Below are 26,685 nucleotides of genomic sequence, written 5' to 3'. Positions count from 1 at the left end.
CTCCAAGCAGCAGCCGGGGTCCTGCCGGACCCAAATTTTTCAGCACGCACATTTCGACAGTGGAGACAGAGGCCGATCTAGATGCAGGGCTGCACCGGAGGAAGCATCGGGAGGCTGTCACCCCGTCTCCGACCGGAGCAGCTCAGCCTGTGGTCGAGGCGCGTCCACCCGTCCGCAGCTTCTCGGGTGCGACCTACATATATTCACATAGGGGGGCTCCCGAAGCGCTCCCCGCTGGGGGCGGCCGTGGAGGAGAAGCCCGAGGAGAAGCCGGCGCCCGCAGCGCAGACGGGCTGCGGTGAAGGGGCGCTCCCCGCCGCCGCCGCTCAGAGGGGGAGGAGAGAGGGGGGCGGAGCGGCTCCCACCCCGTCCCCTGCCGCCGTCGGAGGAAAGCAGCCGCGGGTGGGCCCGTGTGGGCGGGGAGCGGCCGCCGCCCCCTCTCCCCGCGGGCTGGGGGCGATGGCGCCGTGCCCACCCCCCGGCCGCCCGGGGAGCGCCGTGGGCGAGCCCGGCTGCTCTGGTGGAAGTTGAAGGCTGGGCCCCCGGCGGGCCGCTCCGCCGGCTGCGAGGGGGCGGGCGGCGCCGGGTGGCCGAGGAGGAGCCCGAGCATCCCGGGCGGCGGGGAGAGCCGGCGAGCGGGCGGCGGGCGGAGGGGCTTCATGGGCAGCTCACGCCAACATGGTCCTCGCCCTCAACGGCAGTCACCTCTACGGTAACCTCCGGCCCTCGGTCCTGGAGGACCCGCGGGCGCTGGGCGGCGGTAGGATGATCGCCGGCTCCTGGCCCCCGCGCAGCCTGGCGAAGCTCGGCCCGTCGCCCCCACCGTCGGCGCTGCCCACGGCGAGCCCCCTCCCCGCCAACGACTCCCAGTGCGGGGAGCAGATCCTCAGCTACGGCAACGTGGAGAAAGTTGTCATCGGGGCCGTCCTCTCCCTCATCACCCTGCTGACCGTCGCCGGCAACTGCCTGGTGGTCATCTCCGTCTGCTTCGTGAAGAAGCTGCGGCAGCCCTCCAACTATCTCATTGTCTCGCTGGCCCTGGCCGACCTCTCGGTGGCCCTGGCCGTCATGCCCTTCGTCAGCGTGACCGACCTCATCGGCGGCGAGTGGATCTTCGGGCGCCTCTTCTGCAACGTCTTCATCGCCATGGATGTCATGTGCTGCACGGCCTCCATCATGACTCTCTGCGTGATAAGTATCGACAGGTGAGACGCCCGCGGCCCGCCCCGCCCTGCCCGCCCGCCGACTCCCCGCGCTCCGGGGGGACCGGCACCGCGCCGCTGCCCGCTGCCCCGGGGACCGAGGGTGGCCGCCGGGGCCGGGACCTGCCGAGAGCGGTTCCACCAGCGCGCTCCTTTGCCGCCTCCGGTCCCTTGGAAATGAGCTGTAGACAAGCTAAAAGCACGGAGCGAGGCGAGAGCAAGCCGTGCAGCCTCCCCTTCAAGGAGCCCGCCGGAGCAGTGCGTGCTGCCTCCCGCTATCCCAGCCCAGGTGCCTGGTTATCCCTGTGGTTAACTTCCCTGCTATCGTTACAGAGTCAGTGTCAGAACAAAACTGGAGCTAAACTATATACGTTTACTGTGGCTCTTTACAAATAATGGGGCATTTACAGCTGCTTTAAATTTGCAATGCGTGTCTTTAAACCGCTTTATACCACGGCTAGATTTGAGCTGATTCTTCTGAAGCTGGTGACAGTGTAACCTCACAGAGTTCAGTCGAGTTTTACCAGATCAGAGAAGGCTCAGGAATTACAGCTGATTAGGGTTGGATCATTGTTCTAGTACAATCCCAGAATAGCTCAGTTTCAACTGACACAACCATTTTTGACAAATAACCTTTTGTTTGAAGGAAAAATTGCTTTTAAATATTTGCTTTCTTTTTTTTTCTTTTTTTTTTTTTTTTTAAGATTTCTTCTGCCCTCTTAAAAATGAAGCTATGCTCATTGACATACAGCTTCTTCCAAAAGATACAGGCACTGGGGCAGTAAGGAGGTATATACAGACTGCAGAAGAGGATCTTGGGCATTAATTTCTGATGTTAAGATCTCACATTTGGCCATGTCTAAGCTCTCCTCTGCAGAGGGAGGCTAACAGATTGCTTTATTCCATGCAGGTCCCATTGTAAAATAAGTTGCAGCCTGTGATGTCCCTCTTCCACAGCCTAAATCCTATGCTGAGAATTTTAGCATCTAAAGAAAGAATCTCTTCATTACAACTCAACACAATTAGCAGAAATTGAAGAACTTCCTAACTACGCTGTAGAATTAGTTTATCAAGTCTGATATCCAACAGCAGCCTTGACTGTCTACTTCAGAAAGTTTTGGGAAAAAACTCTGCATTAGGTTTCTGCAAAGAAACAGTCTTTGAAAAGAGTTTCCCACAATAACCAGGGGCTGTTTCATGCCAAGGAGCATCACAGTTTATATTAATTTCAAAACTTTAATTTCTGTATAAGCATCCCCTGTTCCAATGCTCTCTATTTTGTGACTTCTGTAATGGCTCTAATGCAGCTATATGAATACTGTAAAGCATCTTGTAGCAATGAAAACCACATACAGACTTTGACAGAGTATCAAAGGGTGGGGTTTTTTTGCTGTTGTTGCCTTGAAATTTGCTGTCTTTTAACTTAATTCCAGTATTGTAAGAAAATATGAATAGGCTTATCTACCTTCCCAACTTCATTCTCTGTTTTTCTATCCCACCTATTTTTAAGATAGGTGATTTCATTTTTCCACTCTCTCCACATAAAGTACTTCCATTCTTTGATTGTTCTTGATGTCCATCTCTGAGCTCTCCACCTCCATTTCTAATAACCTTTTAAAGACAGGTTAACATAATTAAGCTTTCTTACCCAAGTAAGGATGTGTGACTGATTCACACTGTAGCACTGGAGTAATTTAGTTTTACTCTTTTTCATTTCTTAGCTTAACATTTGAGGTCACTTCTGTATGTTGAACAGGGGCTTTGATTGAACTGGTCACAGTAATGATTGGGTCTCTTGCTGTCTTCTTTCCATGCTCCCTCCACTCCCTTCTCTCCCCAAAATACCAACAGGAGATAGCGCTATGTATTTAGACCAGCAAATAACCTTTTATGAATGACGGATTTTCATTAACAAGTGCTGGTTTAAACCAGAGTTAATCTCCTCTCATCTTTGCATTCCTACTTCTATCACTGAATGTTTATTGAACATGATCTTTTCATAATTCATTATACTGTTGTCTACTCCCGGCTTGAAATCAAAATTCTATGAATCATGATGCTTTAACCTCTCTCACTGAAATCCATTATATGGTTAAGATAAGTGATATCATAAATAGAAGGAGACAAGCCAGCAATTCACTAGCAAAATGTCTCTACCACTTGGCAATAAAGAATTAAAAAATCTTCATGATTTGTAATCCTGTTTAAAAATAAATAATCTTATACTGTTGTAACACTGCTCAGTCAGGCCAAAGATTAGCTTGGGATGTTAACTAATCTTTGAATAGTGAATATGTAAAAAATATGCAAACCAGGGAGAAATGATGAAAATTAAATGTGAATGATGAAATGTTGCCAGTGTAGCATTGATTTTAATAGTTCTATTTTACCTGAAGTTGTTCTTACACTTATGTAGTTAGGAAAGCCTTGAATGATCAGTGAGGGAGATGTATCTCTGAAAAAATGAGTACCTCCAGGTAAAGTATTGTATGCGGTACAGGAGCTTGCGAATCACAATGTGTGTAGTGCATTAGAGGCTCAGACCATTCTCCATGGGTTTGATGGAATCACTTGCATGTTTTGTATTATCTGGGAGAAGATCTCCGTTGATACAGCCCTGATTATCTCAGTGCAAAGAATATAAATACGAGCTGAACCGGGAAATCCAGAAGCAGGGGAGGAGTGAATGAAATTCACCATCCTCGAACTTGGCCGCTCTCCTCGGTGCCGTTTAGATACACTTAAACCTTGTAGCACAATTAAGTGGTCCTGGGGTCACGCAGGAGACATTTGTTTAGGGAGAAGAGTTAAGATAGGGCAAAACCAAGCATTTTTGAAGAATAATTATGAATTGCACCACCACCTGGCTCTTTAGGACAGTTTAGGAAGCCTTTGTTGTGATCCAGTAGAGTCTCTCCTGAAGGGAAAGATGAGGCTGTCGCAGGCAGTGCAGAGACAGCAGATAAGTTGCATATTTTAAAATTTTCATTGTTAAACTCTGGGTTCTTCCTGAAGCAGATACGAGAATCGGTTGAAGGTAAATAGCTGAAAGAATGTTACTATTGAATTAATCTTTAAAAAGAAAAAAAAGGGTTTGTTACAAACTGTTAGGCCAGGTTTGTAAGGAGAGATAATATCTTTTATTAGACAAACAAATATAGCTGGTAAAAAAGAGGCTTTAAGGCCCTTCCGAACAGGATAAAATGAGTAAATTGAAGAGGCTTTTTGATTTGTTTCCCTTGCACAAATATGTGCTACTCAGCTCATGCCACTGAGAGCCCTGAAATGCCAGCAGCTGGCAGGCCTATTGCACACAGAGATGTTTTGCTGCGCAGCCCTTAGTGGCGGATGCGTTTTTGAGCTGACTTTATCAGTTGGAAAGCTCTGAAAGATGCAGATTAGCATGGAGTCTAAAATGGACTGGTGTCATTCTGCTGAGAAAAACCCTGTCCTTTTTTCCTAGTCAGACGCATGAAGCACTGCTCGTACTTTTTAAGTTGCTTCTACTCTAAGTTGTATAAACGTTAAGACTGCAAAGTACATGTTAGTATGCTATTATGGGGATCTCTAACTTTGTACAGGGTGCACAACAAAGAAACTAGTCTGAAAATGTTGTATTATCCACAAAGAATTACATTTGTGGAGATCATGAGATAATGTCCGTAACGATACCAAGATTTGGACTATTATGCTTTTCTTCAAATCATATCTTTCCTTTTATTTCACAACATGAAAACCTCCACAGATCTTTGTCAGGGTGACCCGAGATAAGCATGTTAGTTTTGAGGTATCTCTATCTTATTTAAGCCCCCGCTTTGGAAGAAGGCTATGTGCTTACAGTCAGGTCTGTCAGAACTGCAACAGATGTGACCGAGAGAGAAGAGTATTTCTCCCTTTTCAAATTTCATAAGGATTAAACAGGCAAGACAAATTTCATAAGGATTAAACCTGGACGATCCATATTACCTTCACTGTACTCACCATCCATCATATGAGGGGTAGCTCTGGAGAGGAGTTACAGAGACTTTGGCAGGATAATTGTGCCTCAGTGAACAGTAGCCTCCTTTAAGCATTTCTTATTTGTGTGTGTGTTTGTTTTCCTCTTAAGGCTCCTTTTTCTGGTCCTGAATTAAATAAATTATACTATATTTAGATGCCTTTACATTTAAGAGTGAGCAAACATTGGGAGTGAATTATGAGGGATGGACGCAAACCACATCTTAGTGGGTGAATGAATATATAAAGGGAATTAATTTAATTTAAACTGGTGGTGTTTGCATGCTGATTCATCATGTTCTTCTAACCTAAGATAGCTACAGAAATCCTGTTTTGGAGAGTAGCCACTCAATAACTGCATAAGTAGCAATTTTTAATTCAATTTAAAAATAGCCCTTTGGCTTAGAAAGTGATAAAGTAACATAACTACTCAGATACAGTTGACAAATTATAACACCTTCCCCATACCCACACAAGTAATGAAACACTTTTTGAGGAACTTTTCCAGTCTGCATCTTAGCCAACAATTCATGAGTATTCCAGACTTCCATTAAATTGATGAGGATTTAGAATTTGTATGCAAATTATACCAAAGAAGGCCTTTTTGTTGATCCTGAGATTTTTGTACATAAGGATTGGTTCTTTCTCCCTCCCTGTTTGGTATCTTTTGCCATATTCCAAGTAAGTATGAGTACTTATGCTTCACCTTAGAATATGTCAGTCCCTAAAAGCTCACCCATTTCCAGTGTCCTTGGTGCATGCCTGGGAATGAGGACGTCTCGGAGTGCCTCACAGGAAGAACTTGGGACTAAATTTAAATAAAGACTTAAGCACTTTCAATAGTATCTGCGTGTCTAAATTCTGCCTATATCCAAAACTGATAATGCCACCTGAAAACCCTGTCAGCAATTTCCTAAGCCTAATGGCACCTAAGAGCCCTGCGTGGCTTCCCATTTGGTACGAAACTCCTCTTCTGCCCTCAGGCCGTGGGTGGAAAAGACTGTGGTCTGTTCTGCCAGCCCTGCTCAGTTCCTTCAGAAAATACATGTAGAATATATAGGTAGAGGTAGATATGAACAAATCCTGTATGTAATATATTTTGGATCTAGAATAAAAATAGGCACCTTGCAGCAGTGCCCCCATGAGATTTTGTTCAGTATATATATTTACACAGAAATAACTGAGGAATCAGGAAAAACCTAAAAGGAACTATAGGAAAAATGCGTGATGGAGTTACTGCAATTAAGGTCTATATTGCAGAAAAAAGTTTTGGGATCAGTATGGCAGCTAATTCCTAAAGACCATCACCATCACAAGAGCCATTCTTTCCATTGTTCAGCCTGATAAACAACTGTACTCTTTCTGCGTCTGTAAATAACTTGTCTAGCTTATGAAAGATACAGACAGCATTGTTACACTAAAGTCGAAAAAAACAGATTTGTTTTTATTCCTTTCCATGTAGTTTTTCTAATTTAGTCCACTTAAAGAACGTTCCTCAAGTTGTTGTAATTTCTTTTTGCAGAGAATTTCTTGCCGAACACTTCTGCAATCTCCGTTTTATTTTTTACATTAAAAAGAGGTACAACATAAATTTTTGCTCCCAAATCCTAAGATGAAGAAGTTGAATTGGAAGTTGGATGCATTAAGTAATATAAGGCAGTGCAATGTGTATCTCTCACTGAGAGCCAGCTCCAAAAGAGTAAATGAAGCTGGGGTGTTTTGCTGTACTAACATGATCGTTAGGTACCTTTCTGTGGCATCCTCAGGTATCTTCTCCCATGTCGAGTAGGCAGCCTGCAAGAGATGCAGTTACTTACACTGTCACCTGTTCTTAGCCATGGTAATTGCTTTGTTAGGTCTTTGCAGAGACATTATGCTTCATGACTAGACTGCCAGATGCACAGTAAGAAAGATGGGAGTTAGCAGATAAAAGCTATTTTATCAAACAGATGGACTATTTTGTGAAGACTTAGCAACTCGGGAGTAAAGGGGGTTCTTTTACCACCAAAATGAGTGGAAGTTTTGTCCTTCTGCAGTAGGAACAGGCATAAGAGCTGAAGTTTGGTAGGTCTGCCTCGTGGCTGCACAGTAGAGGCTGACAAAGTTTGGCAAGCTAGAAAATGTTATAGAAAAAAATCTGTAGATTGATTATTCTATTGCTGCTATATGCTGAATGCGTTTAAGTAGTGTTACTGAAAGGGAGTCATGAAGTGTGGAGATGCAAGGTAATCTAGAGGTGGCAGGGAAAAGGTGACTGCAATTGCTAATGTTCCAAGGTATGCATGAATGGGGGATGATAGTTCAGTCGGTACCAGGAGATTTGCAATTACACCACATTTACGTGAATGCCTTTTCTTGAAATTGGATGTTGCGTTTTCCCCCACATTTGAAACTATCTTCTGTTTGCTCCTACCAGGGTTTAACACTGGATGAGTTTTCAGAAGTGATTTTGGGGTCTCAGATTCTTGGGGGTTCATCCAGGCATTGCAAAGGAGCCTGATAGTCAGAGGTAAGGGAACATTAATTCACATTTTTGCCAAGCAGGGCATTCTGGAGACATTTAAAAAGTGATTTTTTTCCTGTCAAGTTTCCATAAGTGAGGTTGGATTTGCCTCAAGATTCACAGGAAAAATACAATTCTAGAAACGATCCTCTTAGTTTTTGAAGGGAACTTTCAGAAATATCTCCTAATATAAATCACAAAAATACAAATACATATCATACTGGCATAATGGTGTAGTGTAACCTGTGTACACTGGTGTCAAACTATATTTTCCTAGAGTGTTTTTCTTCAACTGAACGAGCATCATAGAATGAAACATCAAAGCATTTGTAGTCATTATACCATGTTTGAAGCAAGATTACTATATCACTGGTAGCATGCTCTCACAATCTTTAGAGGAACAGAAGTCAATCAAGGAGTGTTCTTTGACTTTTCTGGCATAATTTTCTCTGAAACTTATTTATAAAAATCCCTGTAAATTATATAAGGAGAATATCTTATTTCTTTAAAAAAACCCACTGTTATTTTTAATATTGTTGTTGAGTTTGCAACATTTTATCGGAAACATTTGTGGCAACTTTTGAAACAGAACATCCCATTTCATCTGCAGGATATTGTACATAAGACGCCATCTTTCAGCTACAAACACCTCTTTTTTTTTCTCTCTGAGTATATCACACAAAGATCTGGTCCTTCCGTTGTGGACTAGGAAATCTGAAGAAGGAGCTGGCCATTGTAGGTCTTGCATGAACATAAAATAGCTTGAGAAACAGCTGAGTCTGCCAAGGTGCAGTTGTCATACAAGAAAGACTGGGGAGCAAAATTACAAATTCTAATATCTGAGTGTACAAAGCACGAGCATCTTAAAGCAATGCTCACTGCACATCTGTTCTAATGGTCACTACTTATTGTAAGGTGAGGATAATTTCTTTCAGCTGGAAAGATTACAAGTTTTAGTTTTTCTTGTTGTACTAGATAGCCAACTACTTCTAAAGGATTGATTCATAGTATATCTATTCCTAGGTATACTGAAGATAGAAAAAACAGATGAAATTTTTTGAGCAAACTCTTACTACAAAGGTTAAGTTTTCCTTTCCAAAAGACTCCGGTAATTAAATGTGTCATAGGGAAAATTTGTTTCTATTCTGTTTGAACTAACATAACAAAATTAAAGAGTGCAGCAGCTTTGATCTTCTTCTTGTACCTTGCTGTTTATTCAGGAGGCTTTATATACATCTAGATTGTCTGATGCATATGGGTGATTCCATGCATAGTAGCATGTGTGCAGATCAGGTAGTGATTCATCTCTAACAGTAAACAAGTATTTGGGGTAACGTACAGACAAAACAAAATTTCTAATAGTGCCAGCGGTTCTAATAACATGCAGAACTGGGATGTGCAGGGAAATCAAGCCAGTACTGAGTATATTCTTTCTGTCTTTATCCTGGCCTCTGCTATCAAATTGTGAGCTAGCACAAGAGACCTCTGAGGGGGGTTAATATCATCATGGACAGCTATTTCACTGCAAAATGGTCATGACTGTTTAAAAAAAAACAAACCAAAACAAAACACAAAACCAAGGAGGGACATTACAAAAATACCTTTTTTTTAAAGTAAGGAGAAACCAGGGTGAAGTCTATTCTTAGAGGTACATTGTGTCTTGATGAAAAACCTGGCAGCAAAGTATTTCCTGAGATATATCAAGGAAATGGGTGGTTTATTGGTATTGTCAAAAACTTGAAACCAAGTTTTTTAGCTTGTGGAAATGTAAGTTAAAAATATAACCACAAGGAAAGTTGGTTATCCATTTTTGTTTACAGTTTTTTATGTTCCTTTAAGGAGACTGTGGGAAGTGGAGGTAGAGCCATATGAAAGGTAACACTTTTCTCACGTTAGGAGCTATTTGTCCTGCAGCGTGTAGTAGGTTGAGGAGCAAGCAGCAGCTTGCCACGTATGAACAGTGGTGGAAAAATGCTCAGGGACCAAGGGAGGCTGGGTAGCATTTATTGTAGCTCAGACACTCACTGAGTTGGGTAAAACCAGAACGGGAAGCAAAGGGTTCCTGCAAGGGCACCGTTTTTGTCAGAGAATTGTGTACAAATCTTTTTACTTCTAACTCACCATGTGATGAGTTTTCTGTATTTAAACAGATCAAATTTCTAGTTTTCATTTAAATAAAATTTGACTTTTTTGAGTTGAAAACTCTCCAGTCTTTTGGGGAGAGCTTGTTTTTGGAGGTCTCCTCCCAATAACCTGGCCTGCAGCTACGCCACCTTCACTCCCGCTGAAGAATACTGATGAGTAACCCTGCTGGCATTGGAATCGTCATTTCTGATCAGCTATACAAGTACCTGCAATCAGAGAGATGGCCCATTGCTGCTGCAAGTTAAATTGACTCAGAGCTTTCTTTAAGTACATTATTTATACACCGTTCGCTTTTCATGAGAGATGTGTTAGAGTCTAGGGACAACGTATTTCAACATATGGTTTGCAGTTCTCCAGAGAAGGACGCAAGAGGTAACTGCAAACAAACCAAGTCTGTTCTCAGTGGTGTGTATTTACTAGTTAGAGGACTGTTCCCATACTAGAAAATGTAGGGATTTTTGAATCAAAGCAAAGAATTGTGGCCTAGAACGTTTACCCTGGTAACAGGTATTTAGAAATTGGCAATAGGCATAAAAATCAGAAGGTGGAAATGGAAGGCATGAGCACAGATAACAGAAATACATGCTATCATGTAAACTTATTGTAGAATTTGCAACATAACTGTCATGATGAACACAAACCATGAAAACATGTTGTGATTATCATAAAATATTTCAGATATACAGTACTATTTGCCAGAATAATTTTCTGTAAACAGTTCTCCATGTGGGTTGTTAAATTTTGTTTATTTGCTGTAGAAGTCGACATTTAACAAATAGTTGAAATACTAAATCCCTGAACAAAGTCAGAGTGTATTGTCTGGCCACAAATTACTTGGAAATATTATACCCATGACTCGAAATAGCTGCTGACAAGATGCAAAGCTTTTCTTTAATAGTCTAATAAGATGTTTTGATGCTCTAAAGACTTAATTTTTGCATTGTTATATACTACAGTTTCCCTTTTACCTTAAGGGTCTGCATTCAGAGACTCACTTCTTAGCATAAGCAGTTTTAGCAACAATACTAATTGTAGTCTCTCAAGAGTCTATTGTCCCATATTAAAGAGCTATTTTTGCTAAATGAATTTGGTCATTAGCAGAACACAAGCTTCATTTTTTTTCAAAAATAACTGAAATTAAAATAGCAGAGTGGACTGTTTGCCTGTGAATTAAACAACACAAGAAGGAGCTTAACGTTGCCAAAGCCTGTTACTTAACATGAAGCATGTTGCCCCAAGTGTTGCCTAAATGTTGAAATGAAGAGGGCATCTTATCAAATATCCCAAACACCTGCAGTTTGCAGTGAGCTCCCTGAGATCTCCATTGGCTGGCTGTGGTGATTCATCCCACGCTGATGCCAAAGTTCTGCTCCTAAATTCAAATGCACGTTTGAAGTTGTTAACCTGGCAACGAGAACTGATATTATTGGATGCTGTAGGCACAGCAATAAACATTAGGTATTTTAGTCTTTATCCACACAAAGTTGATGCCACCACGTCTCAGAAGAACCTTAGAGTTGCCAACTTGCTGCTGAGAAAAGCAGAGGAAAGACAAACTCACTGAGAGACAAGAAGGGGGGCTTCCTTCTGCTTATCCCACTTATTTTACTGCTTTCGTGTGTGGTGTAACATCTGTGAGATGAACAGAGAAGAGAGGTCTGGGATCCTTGATAATCTCTAAATCCCGCTGTCTTTAAAGACTTTAGAGGAGGAGAGGGTCTATCATCAGCTGTATCTATTTCTGTTTTAGCATAAAGGTATAACTGTAAACTCCGGGGAACGTGAAAAGGCATTGTAAAAGAATTGGGACCCCCCCACACACACACTGAGCTGGACAAATGGTCATTTGTAGACAATCAGTAGTTGTATCTGGCCTCGAATTTTGTCATTTTGTATAGAAAGCCCAGGGGAAGAGGGCCAGAAACTCCTTTCTTGACAGGAGAAAAGCAAAAGGCTTATTCTGTGGATTGAATGTACTATGATTTCATGCCTGTGAAGGTGATGGAAGAAGTTTGTGTTGTGTTGAGATCTGTTCTATATTTTAAATATATTTAGTGTTGCAGATTTTGCATGATTTTAAAAAGGAGAAAAATTATGAAAGCCGTTGCTGAAGGAAAAGGATATACTGGAGTGGAAGCCTGTTGCGGGCAGGCCCTTGTTCAACAAGACAAAGAGGACGCGTTATCCTGGCTAATCTTCTTTCAGGTTTCCTGTCTAGAGATCTCTAAGCTTACTTGGAGCCGCCTTTGCAAAAGTAGAGCTGCTGATGTCTGAAATGGGGAGTATGAACTTCTGGATTTGGATTAATTTTTACTGAAGCTGCAAGCTAGAAAAAAGCAGCAATGTGGAACCGCAGCCTGGCAGGTCTGAGCAAGACCCAGGAGGTTCAAAGTTCATTCGGGTGGTTAGCTAGCAAGAAGTAGTGTCCATGTAGCCATTACTTTCTTCATTCCCAAACCTGCTGGTAGAAATGAATAAATATTATGGTAAATGAACTATTAAATACTGTGGTGTAAAGGGCTGAACATACAGTTTTACCCACCGTAATTTGGGTTTTGTTGCAGTTATTTTTCATCACTAGATGTTTCTCCCCTTCAACCCTCTCTTTCAGTTAAAGGGCACCTGGGGCTGTGTATTTAAGGATTCTGATTGATTGCAAGAGGAAGAAATATTTGTGAAGTAATATTAAATTCCTACAAATGTTCTATTTCCAGTTTATAGAGGAGAGCTTGATCTGACCAATTTATTTATTGAAATTAAATTCCAAAATATCACTGAATAAGACATTTTCTGAGGAAAATGACAGCAGGCAGGAGGATTACACGTGAAGGGAGAACTTGGGATCTAGTGTATAAGCATGCTGTAAATAAATATATTAGTTAAAATTGCTAAGGAAATAAATGACATATGGTTGAGAGATGTGGTAGCTACAGTAGACTTCACATTCATTGACATGAAAGATGATGAGACACGATAACCTCATTCTGTACCGCATACTAAGCAGCCAATATACTGCTGAAATATCAAGAAATGACAAATAAATAGTTGTTTATATAAGTTACAGGGAAGGAATCCCCTTATCTTCTGATAAGTCCCCATTCCAGAAGTTTCTGTTGGGAAGGACTGTGAATAGCAGTTTTCTAAAAGGTTCTTGAATTGCATGCACAATTTGATCTAACCTCCGGCCTTCCTTCCTTGATACCTTTCCCTCATGCTGTGCTCTCTCCAACCCACTGCCTCCCCTTCCAAACCAGGTTATGATTTCTTCCTGTGATAGGACCTATTCATATGAGGAAGTGAGGAAGTGAGACGTGCTTTTACTACTGTAGAGTCTGCATCTTTAAAAAACTACTGGTATTGTAGGGGATCAGAATGGTATGTTCTGTTATCAAAATATTTTATGAAATTGAGATGACTTTGCTAGAATTTATTTTTTTAAAGTAACACAATTAGAGTTATTTTCTGGTGGTATCCTCTTTTGATATTTCAGAACAAGCTGGTTCAGTTCATTTGCTTGTATGTGAAAAGCAGGGTTCAGTGCACCATTGTGTTTCTAACCAGTCAATTCAGGATAAAAAAAACTTTGGCTTTTTCATTCATAAAATTCAGAATGAAGGCCAATTTTAAAGCTTTCCTGAAACACAGCATGGCTCTTTTCATTATTCACACAGCACTGCTAGATACCTGTCAGTATGTGACTTTGAGCAGAGGTAGCTTATTCTTCTAGTGCTTTGACTAGAGTTGTACTTAGTTGCATGTACTCTGGAAATTTATCACAAACTCCCTACCTCATGTTTTGGGTAGTTTTGTTGGTTTTGGTTTTTTTTTTTAATTGACTCAGCCTTACAAAAATTCTTTGCTTTGTTTGCTGCTATTCTCAAGTAAAGCATCACTGATCTAAGTTAGTCAGCCAGAATATGTTGGTGTTTGAAGAGATACAGTGTGCTTTTTCACCTCGGACTTTTTTATGAAAAAATGTTAGCTTACCTCAGCCTAAGAATTACTTAGATGCTTTGGCTGCTTCAGTACCTCTGTTACAATCCCAAAGTTGCCATTTTATTCTGTTAGTGGGTTTTCTTCTTGCTTTCAGACCTATTTGCATTGACAGTTCCTTTATGAGAGGATTACATTAGTGAAAAGTGTATTTTACACTGAACTACAATGACAATATTTAAAAAATATTTTTCAGGAAAGGAGTGAAACTAAAAAACCCACGGTGCCCACTTTCTAGGAACAGTAGGTACCTCTGGCTGACATTTCCACAGATAATATTATAGAGAAACCCAGAGTCTATACAGACTCTATATAAGATGCTTTACACATCCCAAAGTTTGAGAAATAAGACCTCTAATTAAACCTGCTTTAGACTTAGATTTTCCTGTGTATCTAACACAGTTCATTGATATACGTGTTTTTTTTCCTGCTGAGCTTGGCCAAAAAGTTAAACTTGAGGTGAACATCTACAATTTTTACATACCCGACTCAACAGAACATAGCAAAATCTTTGTGTGATCTGCCTTCAGGCCAATACAGCTATGGACAAAGCCAAAAATGTCCAAGTAGATCAGTTCTCTATTGAGATTCACCCATAATCACTACATAGGTGTTTGTTTGGGCTCTTGCAAAATTACTGTAATGGAGAAGCAAAGAGGATAATTTGGACCAGGTCCTCCCAGTATTTTTCCTGTCTCTTCAGAGAGAGGAAGAGAAAGAAGGGGGAGGAGGGAAGAAGTATTCTAGAGGGGGTTGTTCCTTAAGGGCTTTGTCTGGAGATGTTATGTTTAAATTGTTTGTATTCAAGGAAGTAAGAGAGGGGACATAAATATCAGCACATCTAAATAGCTGTTCCCCGAAGATACTTTGTTTTAATATAATTGTATTATCAGTTCAATGGGCTGTAATTTTTCATTTCATTCATCACTTATACTGTGAAATGCTTCATTTAATTGTACTAAAGACATCAGTCATGATTTTCTAGTTAAAGATGTAGGAGGCTTTCATTTTGAAACACCATTATAACTTTCAAAATAATTCCTTTTAAGCTGATGCTTAGTATCAATCCAAGCATGACTCACGTAGTGAAGTTGGAGAAAATCACCTTAGCCATTTCTGCTTCATGGGAGTTTGATGAGCGTTTTCTTTTTAAAAAAGAGAGTTTTTCATAGATCTGAAATCAAGCCCCCACACACTTTAGTTGAAGATACCTGTTAGCTTACCTCAAGCAATAAAAAAAAAACCCTGGTTATGCAACGGAAGCACCAACCTTGGCTTCTGATGACCCAGTGATCAGGGTCTATGGCTTATTCTGTGGTTCTGGGGAGGCCACTTAAGCTGCATCTAAAGTGACAGCCGGGTATGCTCAGGGCAAACCCTGATATTCAGGTTCCCTGATCACCCAGAGCAGAGCTCTCTGCAGCTCCTTGCGTGTTTAGGCTTTCTCCTGCGAAAAGCAAGGGGCGCAGCCGGCCTGGGTCTTATGCCCGTGCGGTGCCAGGGAACAGCCAGAGCGCTCAGCTGGGCGCAGGGACTTGGGAGTTCTGCGTTTTTGTGTTGTTGAACTGGACATCTCTGTACTGTTTCGGCAACCTCCTCCTCCTGAGAACTATCTAAAGGCCTGGTGTCCCATCCCCAGTCTGAGTCTCTACCACTCGTCCTGAGAAGCTCTCCAGGCTGCTTCAGCTGCATCTGTGTAGGCACTGTCCCATCTGCGTCTGCAGGCCCTTCCGTACCCCCTCTGAAGGTCCTCCTAGAGTTTGCTCTGGTTTCAACTTGTTTGTAGCACGTACATCCTGGGACCCACCTTGCTGCCAGATACAAAGGGGTCACCTGGTGTGTGCGTGTACGTGCCTGCACACACATGGGAGGAGAAGATGGTAGACTGATACATTGGCCAAAATATAGACACAGATCTGTGGGCTATCAGCCTGCCTCACTGCTCACCTAAGGGATGTTTGTGCTAGGGTGATGTTAAGGGTGTCTGGCAGAGTACAGAACTGAGAGAAAACACATTGCAATTTTTATTACAGCCTGCTTGAATGCTTGCACAGAACAGGATGGTCCCAAGACTGAGGCATGTCTGGTGGTTGTCTCCTGGCACGTCTCCTCTGGCCTGGCTGAAGCCAGGAGGCTGGCCTAGAATCAAGAGTGTTCGTCTTTGCCACAGGACAACACCAGTCAGGATAGGGGACGGCAAAAGATCTGAGCTCTGTTAATAAGTTGTGAGTTTAAGAATTAAAACCGTCTCTGAAGGCAGTAAGGGGGAAAAAATAGTATGTTAGAAGTACCGCAGACTCTGGCAAAAACCTGAAGTCTTTATTGGCTTTGACATACCCCTGGGCGTGAGGGATGAGAAGGGTAAGATGGGGGGAAGCGAAAAGAGGAAAATGAGGATTTTCCAGTTCCTAATCTGCAAAACGTATTCTTTTCCATTCCTCTGTTTTCTTTTGCTCAGGAACTGCCTCTGTTTAACACAGTAGGGATTTCATCTCAGCTGGTGCTTCAAGAAAACACATCTTTGCTTAAAGTTACTCTCCCCCACAGGAAAGGCAAAGCAGCAAATAAACCTTTTCCTATCAGCAAATATCAACTGTATGGAGTGCTTCTGCCTATCAGCTGGGCAACTTGGGTTATCCTGATGACATCCAACTCTCGTGTTTTTCTATACTGGTTAGCCCATAGGATCAAATTAAGTTCAGGGACTTGAACCTTATCTTCAGTTGTGTAGGTGGCTCAGGCCAATGAGCACATGAATCATCTAAGGCTTTAGGATCCTCTAAACGTGTAGGCATTCAGCAAAAGATCATGGTTACTGCTTGTCTTCTGACAGACTGTAATTGCCAGAAGGACAGTGAGGTTTATTGTGCAGGAGATAGAAATGCTTGGGAGTAAGGATCAGAACATGAGATTAACTCCTCAGGAACTAAGGCCATCATAAAGATGACTTCCAGCGCTAAAGCATTCCTCCCCAATTTCCTTATTGTAAAGAAGAAAGAATAGAGCTATGTCATTCCTTCTCCAGTGCCTTACCAACATCCAGCAGTCCAGTCCTTCATCCAATTCGTTCACTTGCTGTTTCAGATTCTCTGGACTGATAAAAGGAGGACAAACATAAGTAACTCCCAGTTCATCTGTCTCTCTCTTTCTCTCTTCAGTCCCATTTAACACTATTAAGCAATACTTCAAGTCAAGCCTTATCCCTCCTCAGTGGCTTTTGAACTATATGCATTCATATGCAAGGTCTCCTCCGCTGCTTCTCAAGCTCACTGCCAGTGCCACCTCCCTCCAGTTGTGGCAAATAATTTACTTTTCATCCTCAGATTCATTTTCCCTTTCCAGATTTAACCAGTTGTCCTCTACCCTACAAAAGGCCATATGAGATAAAACCTCTTCCCTAGCTTTCTTCCAACCTGAACTTTTTTGCTGCACGGCCAATCTGAAATGAACATTGCAACACAACCAGACAGAAATAAATGAGAACGTGATTTCTCTTTAATTCTTTTCTGGAACAAAGCTTTTCCTATCTTGGTCTTCTCAGATAGCATCAGAAGGCTAAAATATCTTCTTTGCCCCTTCAAAAAGGGGCCAGGCATCTTGTAATAACTTAATAAAATGAGATACTGCATCATACACATAAAGATGAAAAAATAGTCACATAAGACGGACATCAGTCTACATGTAATTAGATGCTCAGGTATAACAGTTGACATGATGCAAATGCACTGCATTTGTTTCTCTGAATCTAAAATATTTTGGAATAATAAAAAGGCACTCAATGTGGAATAAACTGAAATGTGAATTTTAAACAAAATAGTGTTTTACTGATAGAAATCAGAATTGCTAAATTATTGAATATAGCAACGAACAGCCATTTTTGAAGATATTTTGCTTTTCTTTTTTCTCTTTGATTGATAAAATGACTTAACAACTAGCGTAAATTATACCATAGGGTATGAAGGTATAAGTGTATGAGGGCCTGCTCTTCTAGACTTGTGAAGCCGTTTGTGTGTATACTATGATGAAGTCCACGAAGAATTTTTTAGTGAAGTGAGGCTTTGCTTAAAAAGCCTGAGAAGCACTTCTCTAGGGAATATTCCCAAAACGTTAGTAATAGCTATTGTAAATTGTACTTTATCCTATATTTTGATTAATACAATTTTTCCTTTTAAAAAAAAGAAAAATTTAGAAAGAGCCTTTTGACTCTCTTCTCACTTCTTCTTCCACAAAAAAATTAGGTCAATGTTAAATAAAGGGAACTTGCAAATCTATGGAGGGGTGAAAGGGCAGAAGTCGGTAGTGTGTTCCCTGACACAGTTATAGATTTTCTTTTAGAAGATCATGAAATTATCTTTTCTTTTCCTCAACCTTGCACATTGTTGAACAGTGTAAAGAAAAATGGATTCTTCCTATGTGTGACTTGCCCAGATTTAGAGAGCTTTTGAAGTGTTACAGATTATCTATCAAGAAGTGAGGTGAGAAGCACTTTTGAGCTCTGTATATAATTAATCCTATTGCACTCTGTAAGCAAACCACACTTTTATATGGGAAACCAGGGATGATGAAACCCACAAAGTTGGAGTTCAGACATTTTGAAAAAGTTTGAAAATTGGAAGTCTTACATTACAGCGTGCAACTTAATTCTAAATATTTCGTTGCCAAAACCTTTTCAGTTTTCAAATGCATCTAGATTCTAGGAGGCTGGTGAAGGATGGAATAGGCTGAAATCAATTTCCCTTCTTACATCTCCTCCCTTTATATCATTAGTGAAGATAGAAGAAAGGAAAATATACATGTACTGTTTTCTTGAAAGACAGTTAATAAGAGTGTTTAGTCTATAATATAAAATATTTATTTGGGTAATTACAAAATATTGGCTAGGAAATACATATTATCTAACATTCAGGCAGTGTTACAAGGTAAACATCAGCAATTACATGTCGGGACCTTTTCTTCCAAACAGCATATCATTTGCAGTGGAAAACCAAAGGCTACTGAACTGTTTTGTGAGGAAGATAAGAACAAGGCGGAGGCTGGTGACAGATACTTCGACAGTCATGCAGGGGGAAAATGAAAGGCAAAGGGTAAGGACAGGTAAAAGAAATTTGCCAAGGTCTGAAAGGAAAGGGGAATATAGTTTCAGAAATAAAAAATAAATATAATAAATATAATAAATATAAATAAATATAAAACCCTACAATGATTTGTGAGAAAAAGAAAAATCAAGTCAGAACATTTACTATGTAAAATAAAAGTATAGTACTGTATTCAATATGTACCCACTCTAACAGTGGGAACAAATATCTTCCTTCTCTAAAAATTTAAGGAAATACATTTAATTGAGAGAAAGAAGGGGAATGGAAAGTGTCAACCTTGCTGAAAGCAAAACAAATATTTCATTCTCATTCTTCCAAGTTTCAAAATTAAAGTATCACTGTTTCAATAATAAGAATAACGTTGAAATTGTGTGAAACGTGAAGCATAAGCATCTAAAACAATAGATACCAAAACATACATTTAAGATCTTTCACGTTACTGCATTCAACATCGACTGAGAATGACAAAGTAGAGCTTTAACCATTTCTAGCAAATGCAATTAAGATGTGGAAGCTGGCCACTGTGCTAAGACTTTTTATAAACAATGTACTAATTCACTACATAGAAAAGGTGCAACATTTAACTAGATGGAGCTCAGAACTAGTTGAACAAAGTATTTTTTTCTCCACTGAATAATGATTTGATTTTTTTAGGTCTGCTGTCTCATTCTAACATTGCACAATATTTAATGTTTAGGTTTTAAAGTGATCTAATTCATATTCTGAAAGCTGTCATATAAGCAATGAAATCAGTAACTTCGTTCGCTTCTGGGAATGAGAAAAGGAAATATCCTCCTCTTCCCAGACAAGAAACTGGCAGTTATCATGATGTGATTATGAGGCCAGTCTGTATTGCAGAAAGACAGATATCAATGCTGTCATACAATAATCAACAAAGCAACTTTTCACGTTATAACACCATAGTCGTGCACTGTCTCAGCACTTAAGTCTTTTTATGTTGTATCCCTTTACTTCCATCTCAATTACTTAAATATGGAGTGGGAATAGTAGTTCCCTGATCAGTTTGTATACCTTATTCTATTTAAAAACAGGTCTGTGGGACAGAGCATCTCTTGCTTAGTGTAAACACAATAACTTTGAAGAGAACAATTTCTGTTAGTTGATTTGACATAGCCATAAGAGAAATAATAGATTTGATCATTGTTTCAACTTGTTACATTTACATTTAATTTACTGTTTAATGTATCAAAGTATAAGAAAAAAAAATCTAGATTGATCACTACACTAGGGAGAATATTTCTGAATGCTGGATAACTTTTAGGAATGGCATCGTGCTCCTATTCTCATGACGCATCTGTTAACGTTGCACTGAATTAAATAGAAAAATTATGAAAGACCATAAGAGAATCACAGCCACCGAAGGAAGATCAGTAGATCAGCATCGTTCTTCAGAATAAGTTATTATTGCAGGTGAATCATTAGACAGGATTCTATAGCTGTGGGTTTGCAAAGAAACTAATACAAGGAGATGTGTATTGAAGCTGCAAAGGTGCTGTACTAAAAAAAGAGCACAAAAGCAAAGAAGTAAGCATTTTTGTGTCTTTGAAATGAAACAGTTTTATGACTCTTAAAATACAAAAATAGGAAGAACTGAAAGAACCTCAGGTTACGTGCAACTCCTAGTCAAATGCTAAGTCATAACAGAACAATATGTCAAGATTCCTGGTAGAAATAGCTATAATACACATCTACATAATTTCCAGTACAACGTTTCTGGTTCTATTCCATAGTAATCCGATCTGCTTCATAAAAGTAAAGTCAGAGAGTGAAAGATGCTAAGCTGATTCTGGAATAATAGTCTGTTAGATCAGGTCAGTGAATTCTGAGAAACGAATGTGGACTAATTGGAATGGAATTCTATCTGCCTATAAAGTACTCGGAGACTAGAGACAAAGGAATTACATGTGCGTGCTTCAAAAGCAGCGTAAATGACCCTGACGTCATGGTGCATTCAATTTATTATGGGGTTGGGCAGGAGGCTTCAAAACAGTTTTAATGCTTTTAGCTGTTAAGTTTTCTATTACTCTGTGACTTTGCTCACAGTGAGAAGCAAGTCCTTTTCCTTTTTTTCTTTATCTTTTAGCCATATAACAGAGTTAATAAAGAAAGATTTTGGACAAGAATCCCAAATTGGACCATCCTATTACTATTTTCTTTCTATTGTTGAAGTTGATGTAGCTGTTAAATCTCAGTTTGCTTTCTGGATATTTCAAAAGATGTTAGAACTAGACCCATCTCAAAGTTTCCAATGAACAATTCATCATTTTTACAGCTGAAATATTACAGCTATATTTAGCTTTCCCAGGAACAAACACAAAGGAAAGGAAATGAACTTTTCTAATACTGAAAAATAGCAGGTTCACGCCACCAAAAAAAAAAAAAAAGTCATGCCTGGTTAACCTGAAATGCTACCATGCCTGGCACTGCTGCTTTTTTATTTCTTGGAGGAAGAACTGGCATCTTTTTCTACATCTATAGAATTACTAATCAATTCAGCCACAAATAGAGAGTTATTCACATGAAGATGATGAGAAAGATCTTCCTGAAAAGTTCTTCTAGAGGATGATAAGTAGATGCCTATGTGAAGTCACTTCACGGTAGTGCAGATAAAGCAAACTACTTTTCACAATTTCCTGGATTAGAGAATGAAATAAATACATTTACAAGGAAAGAAATTGTATCAAACCTTTCATATTTTTTAATATAGTAGCACCTAGTGGGACACAGTGGCAGTCCATTTTGATAATCACGGAAGAAGCAGTAACGTATGACAGCCATCACAACAAGCAAATAGCTAAGACAAACATAAATGGTAAGAGGGAATACAAAGAGTCACCGAAAGATAAGATGATGTGCCAGAAACAGACACCAGGGTCTGTGGATGCCTGTTCCCTCTACCATATAGTGTTCTGCTTTCTATATATGTTACATTCTAATACTTGCTGTGACATTTAATATGTTGAGCACACTGTAATAAGAAATGCCTGTGTGATCTACAGTTCAAATGACAACGGAGACTTTTAACCCTTAGAATAAAAACTATTCTCTGTGGTCATTGTAGTGCATCAGTATCAAAAAATCCAGAATGACAAAACCCACAAACCGACTGCTCTCAGGAGCAGCCCTCTACAGTTATAATGGTTTTACATTAAATTGTCTCTAACAATTGCCTGTCATTAAATTGCAACAATTTAGAGGTACTGGGAAAGAATACTGGATCACAGGGAGCCAGATTTTTATTAAGTGAAAGGAAGAAAGGACTTGTTCATTTACCTTTTCCATTGTTGGTGTTTTGTGGGTGAATGTGGTAAAAAGCGATAATTCACAATAGCTGATGATAGCACCCCACGAAGGAGGAAGGTCTTTACCCCACCTACGTTTGAACAGAGCTCCAGAAAGAGGAAGGCAAGGGATAATTTTTCCTCCTTAGAGCTGGGCACCCTGCGTGCGCCCACACCTGAAGGGGACCGCGGCACAGGAGTTGGTTTCTGATCCTCCGACGGGGAAAAGGAGACACTGAAGAAATTATAAGAAACCAACACAGAATGGGGATGTGCTCATGTGTTTACACGCATTTGTTTAAGACAAAATTCACTCTGTCCCTCACCACATGTCTTCTGTTTGGTCTATGTTGTCTGCTCTTATTTTGAGCTTTTCGAGCAAGGGGCTGTTTTCCAGATTTTGGTGGTATGGCACAAAAAAGTTCCCATCATCTGTTTTTTTTATTGTATCCTCTAGATACTAGTGCCAGGTTCTCCCTTCTCATTTTTCTCCACTCACCCAGCAGCCTTTCTTCTTGGAATGGCAGCAGGACCGTGACTGCAGTATGTCTTGTGCTTCTCGTAGAGTTGCCCGATAGTCGTTTGCTGTAGCATCCTGCACTTTGGTGTTCTGCATACAGCATCGGGCAACGCTGGGTGAGAAATGCCATGACCAGAGGCCGTGCATCTGCAATACTGTGCTTTTGGGGAGTAACCTAGATACTGTGCTAGGCGTAATATGGATAGATACCCTGTCTGGCAGAACCTTGTATTCAAGAAACTGGGAGAAGAACAGGAAATAGCATTGCCCTTATTTAACAAGTGAGAACCGAGGCACAGTTTCTTCCCCACCAAGATCAAAATGAACATCTGCGGCGTGTAAAAGAAACAAATCTCAGAATAACAAGTCTGAGACATGTCTTTTTTGTGGGGGATAGCTGAGATACATGAAATTGGCTTTTTAGGGAATTTGACTTCATTCTTTCCCAGCAGTAAGGCCTCAAGGTGTTCCTTATTTTTGGAATGATATGTTAAGTTCAGCTGATTTACCTTTACTACTTTTTTGAAAGGTAGTAATTAAAGATTAAGCATTACAAAGCATATTTTTGCAATGAATTTGACACTATGCTTTTGAAGTTCATGAATCTATTAAGTCTTGGACGCTCTTTAGTGTATTAGACAACAGTAGTGATTTACACATGATTTTGAAGTTGCAAGTAAGTTTTTAAGGGTAATGGATTTCATATATAGAGATAAAAAGACAAAATTCTCATTTATGCCTGCTGACTTTTTTCCCCTATCATATTACATTTAGCAAAATGGATAAGCTGGAAAGCATGCTGGTGTATTTTTATGTTAATTAATGTATTTTAATTCCAAATAGTATTTTTGAAGCTCAGATAGCTTCCAGAAAAGCAGTGGCAGGGCAAAACTAATGAATTTTAATCCTTTTCGGTATACTTCTGCTTTCATGGATTCTTTTTGTTATATTCTGATGCATGAGAATGCATCAGTAGGCATTCAGAGCGTGCAGCCCGCAGATCTGATTTTTACAGAAATCCAGTTTAACTTTTTTAGCTACATAATAAAGCTCACCTCATAAGCATGTTATTTTTAATGACCAACTGGGTAATAGCTAGAACAATACATACTTCGGGAAAGTGGACCAACTTTTTAAAGATTTTTTTTTAAAATAGCACATTATAAGTGACAAGCTTTCTGCACAAAAGATGTGTTTAACTCTTTTGTAGCTAAATCTTGCTATTCTCAGACAAATTTTAAGGGTGTGCCACTCTTGCCGCAGAAGGGCTGCAGCTAATAACTTACCCTTGCTGCAGTTATATTACTTAGAGCAAAATGATGTATCCCTTACGTAGTTAAACTCTGGAACTTCACCACATTAGCCCTGCTCTTCTACATCTTGGAGCACCTCGGAAAACTTCAGCTCCTTGGGAGCGCAGTTTTGGCCATGATGCTGTAAAAGAGAAATCTCCGTGGACTCTGCAATATGCCCATGGTGTCGGGAGCTGGTGCGGTGACTATATTCTCATGCTGATGTTGAGGTCCACATGAAACTGCTTTTTTTAATAGCACGGTCCATGTATCGCATTGCTCTAATCCCAGCCAATTCTAATAACTGTTCTTAGCTCACGGCCCCACCAGGCACAGCTTCACTGGCACAGTACTGGCCTGCTGTAATTTACTTGTGCATGCTGTCAAGAACAGGGCACAATAAACCAGTTCTGTCCTTTGTATAACACTTGCCATACCAAGTAATATAAAATCAATGGAATTGTTGAGGGGGATTGTTGTTACTCATCAGAACAATCATGAAATGATGCTTCTTTATCCTTCCAAAACTGTAGCAGACCTGAGTGCTTGTATAAAGCATCAGCACTGGCCATAATTTACTGCATTGCAGTAAAATCAACAATGCAGCATTCCACAGAGCCAGGCAAATACTCATATTTGATTTGCTAGGTGAACAGAGAGAGAAAAAATGCTCAGAAAAAAATATTTTTAATCACGTTACTGTATTTTGTGTTTGTAACCCTCCAAAACCTTCACTGTGTAACTAAAGACTTGTACCTCTTGCAACCAAAATGTTGTTCTGAAACCTGATTTGAAACCATTTCTTTTACAAGTAACAAAGTGAGTCACACTGATTTTTCTCAAAATTCTTTCTTTTGGGGGGAGGAAAAAAAGAACAATTTGAGAAGTTAACGGTAACTCACAGGCAAGTTCCAGTTAGGCATAAACCAAATTTCAAAGTAAAAATGTTAGGTGTAAAAAAAAGCATCCAATTCCATCTAAGAGAAACTTCCCATAGAGAGGAAATAAAGACATTTTCTGTAGCTGAGAGTAAACACAAACTTAGAACATTGCTGTCCAGCTATATAGGGCCATAGTAATATTTTTTTAATTAGAAAAAATATATAGTTTAACCTATCACAGCTTAGGAAATGTAGAAGTTGTCAGCAGGATTCATTTTTTTTCTATGAAAACTTGACACATTATAAACATTTTTCTTGTCTGTTTACAATTTACCACCCTAAACACAGCTTCTGGTAAAACTATGTTTTTCTTCTTGAACTGACACGGTGATAAATTGTTATTTTGTTCAGTAAAAGTTTGAACCTTGAATAAATATAATTTCTTTCTAATTAAATGATGATAAAAAGAAATATTGTAATAATCTACTCCTGGCATAAGTTTGCAGTTTGTTGTTCCCATCTGAAACATGAAGGTAAGAAAGACAACTCATCATCTCAGTTTAGTGGCAAGCATGAATGCATGCTTGTTTTAACTTAACCACGCACTCAATACAAAAAGTGGTAGGCTTTGCGGAGTGAGCATTCATCTATACTCCAAGACTTCATAAGGTAGCCAAATAAAATTTAGGTTTCAGAATTTCCTTAAAAGCAAAAACCGAGTTATCTGCATGAAAATTGTACAAATTCATTAAAATCGCAGTCCATTGTGGCCAATAGATGATTTCCTTCTAGAATAGAAGACCTTTTATACAGAATATCAGCACTATAAATTTTCAAGTGAGAGACACCTGAATTTAGGAGTTTGAAATACACACACAGACAGGATTCAAAAAATGTAAAATAGAAACCTTATCCACAGATGTTTTGGTTTAGGGCAGATTACATGAAATAACTTTTATCGGTGAATCGCTGCACTGTATAGTAACTGTATGTTATCGTTCTAGGTACCTGGGAATAACGAGACCTCTTACATATCCTGTAAGGCAGAACGGGAAGTGTATGGCCAAAATGATCCTGTGTGTTTGGCTCTTATCTGCCTCTATCACTATACCCCCACTCTTTGGTTGGGCCCAAAATGTAAATGATGAAAAGGTTTGTTTGATCAGTCAAGACTTCGGCTACACCATTTACTCCACGGCAGTTGCATTTTATATTCCAATGTCAGTGATGCTTTTCATGTACTATCAGATTTACAAAGCTGCCAAGAGGAGTGCTGCTAAACACAAGTTTGCTGGTTTTCCCCGGCCAGAAGAAATGGAAGGAATTTCTATGAATGGAGTTGTAAAACTGCACAAGGAATCTGAAGAATGTACTAATTTTTCACGACTCCTGAAGCATGACAAGAAAAACATTTCCATCTTTAAAAGAGAACAGAAAGCTGCCACTACGCTTGGGATTATTGTTGGGGCTTTCACTATCTGCTGGCTGCCCTTCTTCCTCCTCTCAACCGCCAGGCCCTTCATCTGCGGTACAGCATGCAGCTGTATCCCACTGTGGGTCGAGAGAACATTTCTATGGCTGGGTTACGCAAACTCTCTCATTAACCCTTTTATATATGCCTTCTTCAATCGGGACCTGAGGACAACTTACCGCAACCTACTGCAATGCAGATATAGGAATATCAATCGGAAACTATCAGCTGCAGGGATGCATGAGGCTCTGAAGCTTGCAGAAAAGCCAGAATTTGTTCTGTAA

The 26,685-nt window shown here is 40.0% G+C and overlaps 1 protein-coding gene across 1 annotated transcript; it reads left to right on the top strand.

The window, feature by feature from the left end:
• The first annotated feature begins 678 nt into the window (after nt 1-678).
• HTR7 (5-hydroxytryptamine receptor 7) lies at nt 679-26,685 on the top strand. Its single transcript, XM_075155451.1, has 2 exons — nt 679-1,205; nt 25,935-26,685. The coding sequence occupies exons 1-2, from the start codon at nt 679-681 to the stop codon at nt 26,683-26,685; spliced, it is 1,278 nt and encodes a 425-aa protein (XP_075011552.1).

Source organism: Calonectris borealis, chromosome 7 (genome assembly GCF_964195595.1).
Source record: "Calonectris borealis chromosome 7, bCalBor7.hap1.2, whole genome shotgun sequence".
In the NCBI taxonomy this organism is placed as follows: Eukaryota; Metazoa; Chordata; class Aves; order Procellariiformes; family Procellariidae; genus Calonectris; species Calonectris borealis.
This window is presented reverse-complemented; position numbering and strand designations above follow the sequence as displayed.